Source organism: Choloepus didactylus, chromosome 5 (genome assembly GCF_015220235.1).
Source record: "Choloepus didactylus isolate mChoDid1 chromosome 5, mChoDid1.pri, whole genome shotgun sequence".
NCBI lineage: Eukaryota > Metazoa > Chordata > Mammalia > Pilosa > Megalonychidae > Choloepus > Choloepus didactylus.
This window is the reverse complement of record NC_051311.1, coordinates 123,099,335-123,105,960: the sequence shown is the minus strand read 5'-3', so window position 1 is coordinate 123,105,960 and position 6,626 is coordinate 123,099,335. Positions and strand designations below refer to the sequence as shown.

The window sequence follows — 6,626 nt, the reverse complement described above, 5'->3', positions numbered from 1 at the left end:
TGGTGGTGGATACCTGAAACTATCAAACTGCAACCCAGAACCCATGAATCTCGAAGACAGTTGTATAAAAATGTAGTTTATGAGGGGTGACAGTGGGATTGGGAAAGCCATAAGGACCACACTCCACTTCGTCTAGTTTATGGATGGATGAGTAGAAAAATAGGGGAAGGAAACAAACAGACAAAGGTACCCAGTGTTCTTTTTTACTTCAATTGCTCTTTTTCACTCTAATTATTATTCTTGTTATTTTTGTGTGTGTGCTAATGAAGGTGTCAGGGATTGATTTGGGTGATGAATGTACCACTATGTAATGTTACTGTAAACAATTGAAAGTACGATTTGTTTTGTATGACTGCGTGGTATGTGAATATATCTCAATAAAATGAAGATTAAAAAAAAAAAAAAAAAAAGAAGACAACCCAGTGTGTATATCTTTACAATTTTTCTACTGTAGCCTCATTTTTAACATACTTTACTTTCAAGTGGTACCCATCAGTGAAAAAGGATTCCTCTATACTTTTCTTGCAACTGAAAGACTGAAAGGGCTAGAAAATTACCCACTTTAAAATTCCAGAATATGTTCTCTCAACTTCGTGTTAAAAGGCTGAAGAACACCCTGTTGTTAGTCTCCCATGTCTTTCCAACCTCCCAGTGGGGGGCCTTATTTTGAGACGCCAAAGGGTGAGGGCTCTAGGACAACACCTGAGTGTGAATCTTAGATGTACCATCTACTTGCTATGCAGTCTCATGTAAGTTATTCAAGGTCTCTGCACCTCAATATACTTAACTGTGAAATTGGAATATATATTGGAAATTGAATGAATTAATATATTAATTTAGAGCATTTAGAGCAGTGTCTGATACATACATATATTAAAGAAAAAGAAAAATCCATGGTACAGGAGACTTTATTCTACTCTGCAAAAAAAATGATTAACAAATGGTTGTTTTCTCTATCAGAAAAATAATTTGTCAACTTCATGTTCAAAATAACTTTTCACTGTATGTCCAGGTAACTTATAGGGTGTTATATTTCTCCTGACTTAAGTCTCCCAAAAAGCTATCTGGACATTTATAGATGTACAAACTGAAATTCCAAGCAAACGTCCTTAGGCCACCAAGAAAAGCCAACAGGTGGACAATTTCAGACCACTTTCAGCACCAAAACAATAGGACATCACCATGGGACACATCACCAGAGGACTTGGCCTGCCTCTCCTCTCTTCTTTCTTACACTCTGCTCTATGCTTCTCTCTCCACCCCATCCCATCCCATCTGATGCCCCCCACAAATGGTATCCAAATTTCATTTTCAACATTTCATTGAATGCACATTTAACTCTTGCATTCACTCATAACCATTTCTCTTCAGGGAACACCAGGACTTATAATAGTCGATTGGTGCTCATGCCTGTCTGATCCAAAAAACTGCTCCCCTACTGCCCCACACCCACCATGGCAGCAACTCCAGAGAGTTCCCCCTGCTCCTGCTACACCACCCACCCAGGCCTGGTAGGTCCTGGAGGAGGATCCCTGGAAGCAGAGCGAGCATCTACCTGCCCATTACACCTCCACGGCTTTCACACGCTGGTACCCACCCTCCTTGCCTCTGACCAGACATCAGCAGAAGGGTCAACCATCCTGGCTGCCAGCCGGCACTCTCTCAGAGTCGCCCTCTCCAGGGCTATGGTGGAAACTGCAGAATCCAGGATTTGCAGCTCTGAAAAAGTAGGAGAAAGGGTAGAAAAGAATGTGTGGGGACATTAATAGGAGACCACTGTGGCATGAGCAGGGGCAACAAGCTACAGAAAATTTGCCGCAATGGGATAGAGAAGACCCATGGGAGAAGTGTGGAATTAGGGAATGCCCTCATATGCATCCCACTTTTCACTCTCCCTAAGAATTATACCTCCATTTAAGTGGATAACTTTGTTAAAACCCAACAAAATCTCACCTACCACAGACACTAAAAATGTTAATTTTATAAATAAAAATAAGAGCTGATGCTCTATCCCAGGCACCATTCTACACATAAATTCATTCAAGTTTTCTAATTATTACCATCATTCCCATTTCACATATTAGGAAACCGAGACACAGAAATGTTATTTAAAGCTTCAGTGACAGAGTCAGGCCTGGAAACTGGACACCCAACAACAGATCCTCCTCTCAGTCACCATGCCACACTGCCACTCACAGGCCCATAGGGTTAGGTTCAATCTACTTAAATATGAACCTGTTAGTAAACTATACTCATGACTTAATTTATAAAATATTAAATAAAGAAATAATCTCACGACATAGGAATAAAAAATTAATACAATTTTTATTAAAGCAGAAGATGCAAGAAGATTTAAGATCATCAACAATAGTAGTAAGAGTAGAAGAAAATTAATGAAACTAAAATCACCTAATGAGTATAACTTTATTAGGGGAGTTGTTGGAAGGGTCTGATATTGTACCTTATATTAAATATAGCATCCACTTGGATCCTCTTTCTTATCTACCTCCTTTTCCCCTAATATTTCTTTATTTATTGGCTTTGTTTTCTTATTCATTTGTCCATACACTGGGTAAAGGGAGTTTCAGTCTCAAGGTTTTCACAATTACACACACTGTAAAAGCTATATAGTGATATAACCATGTTCAAGAATCAAGGCAATTGGATTACAGTTCAATAGTGTCAGGTATTTCTTCTAGCTCTTCTAATACACTAAAAACTGAAGAGGGATATCTATATAATGCCCCACAACAACCTCCAGAATGACTCCTCAACTCTATTTGAAATCTCTCAGCAACTGAAACTTTATTTTGTTTCATTTCTCTTCACCCTTTTGGTCAGAGAAGGCTTTCTGAACCCCACAATTCCAGGGCCAGGTTCATCACCAGGAGTCATGTCCCATGTTGCCAGGGAGATTTACACCCCTGGGAGTCATATCCCACATAGAGGGGAGGGCAGTGAGTTCACCTGCAGAGTTGGCTTAGAGAGGGAGGCCACATCTGAGCTACAAAAGAGGTTCTCTGGGGGTGACTCTTATGCTTTTCCTTTGCAGGAGAGGTTTAACCATTATTCAAATACATGAGTAAATTATCAGGGCATAATAAATCTTACATGAAAATTTATTACACATATGACAAAATTCCATGTACTTTAAATGCATGAAGTTACTAATTCTGACAAAATATTAAATAAGGGCAGTTAATATCATTACTCATATTGACTGAAGATAAAACTTGGGCACAGAAAGGGTAAGTGACATGACCAAATTCTGACAACTAATAAAAAATGGTGCTTATCCTAAGGAAGGCATAAAAAATCAGTAGTTTCCAGCTCAAATAAAAGATAACTACTCCTATTACACTTTTCAGATCAGTCAATGGGAGCAAAGAGAGGTCAAATTACCAAAAATCTGTCATCTATCCACTCAACTCTCCACTTCCAAGCAGACTACACTGCTTCCAGGTTTGGATCAGAAAAGCTTTGAGGGGGTCAGTGCCCAGATCCTCAGGTCTCTTTTCACATTTGGTGCTAGCATTCCATTTCCCTCTGATCATTCCCACTTTGAAAGATCCTGAAATCCTGATTTTGCACTGTTATAGTGTTATTTCTTTGTTTGTGATCAGATACCAACATTGTAGGGTTCAGGGACTTTCCCTTCTTATTATTTATAAATAAAACTCTATAATTAAGGATAGAAATATCTGGGTCTTTCTTACTGAGACCAGTCATTTGGTAACTTCTCAAATTTTATTGACCATAGATTTCACTTATACTTAAATGAAAATCTGATTTACTCTACCATCAACCACATCTCCACCACCTTGATATATCCATCATGACAATTTCCAGTCTTCAGGATGTGCACAGAAATCTAGTCCCTCTAGACACTGTGATGGAGTGATCAATCACAGTCCCTCTTAGAAACCACAGGAATTTATCCACAGTCTTGCTAGCCCATATCTTTTTCCAGAAAGTGATTAAGGCAGATGAGGCTGGGACACTTGAACCCTGGATAGCTACATTGGGTTTCCAGTCTTGACAGCCTTCCAGAACACATTAAAATACTTGAATCAAATACTAGGTCCCATTGCACACTAAAGGGAATAATCCTAAAGCTGCAGCAAGAAGCTCCTACATGACCAGGGGCTTCATTGGATTCTGATGGGTCATGGTCATAAGCTCCATTCACCATCTCTGAAATCCATCCTGCAATACCATGAAGACCCTTCAAACCTTCTCTTCTCAATCAGAGAAACAGAATTGGGACAGGAGAGGGGATAGAAGTGTGAGGAAACATGTTGGTTTCTTCTGCTCTACCAAATTATTGAATGAGCCATCCACTCAAAGAGTCCCAGAGTCAGAGGTGGGAGGAGCCATCCTAAGTGGCTTCCTGATGGTCATGGGGAGATTGGTGTCTGCATCACATTCATTCTCACATTTGAGTCTAGGAGATGAGAGTCCACCCTCTGTTTCTCTTAGAGCATACTGCATGTTTTTGTTGGTTGTGCTGGGGATTACTTCCAAGTGAAGTTGTGGATATACATGACAGTTGGGTCTGGAAATTGTGGACAAGGCTTGACTTTGAGTTCCTTCTCCAACCTCACCATTGTCTACTTAGCGTTTGGACAGTCTGTTCTCCCAGGGCCCCAGAACTTTGGAAGTAAGCCTCCTTGCTTCTTAGGACATTTTGGTCCCACCAGAATCAATTGATACCAGACCAAGGCAGTGGATTCTTTGCCCAATGTGCTCAAATAACTAATTCCTGAGACACTGGGGTTTCAAAGAGAGAAAGAGTTTATTGTTAGGCATGAAGCAGGAGATCAGATGGCCTAGCAGCCTAAAAACTCCTTCTTGATCCTCTCTTTCTAGAAAAAAAAGTTGTGTAATAATTTTCTAAAAAGAAAATAGAAAGGTAACACAGTGTGCTAGTTTTAAGATGTTATGTATCCCAGAAAAGGCCATGTTCTTTTAATCCATTCCTGTGGGTGCAGACCTGTTGTGGGTAGGACCCTTTGATAAGGTTGTTTCCATGGAGATGTGTCCCCCAGGAAAAAGCCATGATCTTTTAATCCAATTTTATGGGTTGTTGGGATTAGGTTGTTTCCATGGAGATGTGACCCAGCCAACTGTGAGTGATACCTTAGGTTATGGTGTGACCTCTGATTGAAAGTTTCTGTGGAGGTGTGGCCCCACCCATTCAGCATGGGCCTTGATTAGTTCACTGGAATCTTATAAAGGGGCTCACAAACAGAAGAATCTCAGAGCTGCAGCCTAGAGAGGAACGTCCTGGGAGAAAGCCATTTTGAAACCAGAGCTCCAGAGCAGACACCAGCCACATGCCTTCCCAGCTAACAGGTTTTCCGGCCATTGGCCATCCTCCAATGAAGGTACCCAATTGTTGATGCCTTACCCTAGACACTATATGGTCTTAAGACTGTAACTGTGTAACCAAATAAACCCCTTTTATAAAAGCCAGTCCATTTCTGGTGTTTCATATTCTGGCAGCATTAGCAAACCAGAACACTGCCCATCCAAGGTGGGTCTTAATTCTTTTACTGGAGTCCTTTGTGAGAGGATAAAGGACAGAAAAAAAAATGAGACAGTGTTTAGAGAGAGAAAAGCCCTGGAGGTGCTAAGTGAGGACCTGAAGAAGCTTATAGAGGAGGCCACTGGAATCAGGATCTGAAAGCAACAAAACCCGAGAGCAAAGGACTAGCAGATGCCAGTCATGTGCCTTGCTATCTGACAGAGGAACCCCAGATGATGGCAGCAGCCTTTCTTCAGAGATGGTATTGTCCTGTTGATGCCTTAACTGGGACATTTTCATGGCCTTAGAACTGTAAATTTATAAACTAATAAATCCTCATCATAAAAGCCAGCCCATTTCTGGTATATAGCTTTCTGGCAGCTTTAGCAAACCAAAACAGTCTTTCCTCTAGGATGAATGAATAAAAGTTTTTTAATGAATACTTAAGAAATTGATTTTATCTTCCTATCTCATGGTGGTAATGCCTCAATTATAATTCCTCCAAAGTTCTCTTGCCCAACTGATGCCTCAGAGACCATCAGCCCTGTGACCTTGTTAGGCATGATTCAGTTCCGTTAGGTCCTCACAGGGGAGAGGGCCACACGGCTGGGGTCAAATGGTCACTAAATATGGAGCAGAGCATCATTTCTTTCATATCCTTTGACTTGGGGACAAAGATTGATGTAGATGCTCATCTCAGTTACCCTTGCTATTTTCCAGAATCCTGATGGATGCGGTGGACCACATCCACCAATGCTTCGTGACTCTGACTGGGATGGTGCTTCCTCCCAACATTTCCCAAGGTTTTGGAAACAGCCCATGCAAGCAAGGGAACCTGAAGCTTTGGCTTCAGAGCTCCAAGGCAAATCTGCCTTCGGGATTTATTAAGAGGATTCTGAGATAAGCTTTAACCCCAGCCACCTAGTTTACAGAATATGTGTTTTAGTTTGCTGAAGTTGCTGAAATGCAGATACTTTTACAGTGGGGATTTATTAGCTTACAAGCTTACATTTCTGAGATCAGGAAAATGTCCAAATCAAGGCATCATCAATATGATACCTGGACTCCTCTGTCAAATGGCAGGGCACACGGAGGCATC

General features: G+C 40.9%; 1 protein-coding gene across 1 annotated transcript in view; it reads left to right on the top strand.

Moving 5' to 3' along the window:
- The first annotated feature begins 1,454 nt into the window (after positions 1-1,454).
- The window catches only part of LOC119535423 (C-Jun-amino-terminal kinase-interacting protein 4-like), a 50,246-nt gene continuing 45,074 nt past the window's right edge, over positions 1,455-6,626 (top strand). Inside the window, exons 1-2 of the mRNA XM_037837786.1 lie at positions 1,455-1,727; positions 6,248-6,389. Of these exons, the coding sequence (XP_037693714.1) occupies positions 1,455-1,727; positions 6,248-6,389 (415 nt within the window). The remainder of the gene's footprint in view (positions 1,728-6,247; positions 6,390-6,626) is intronic.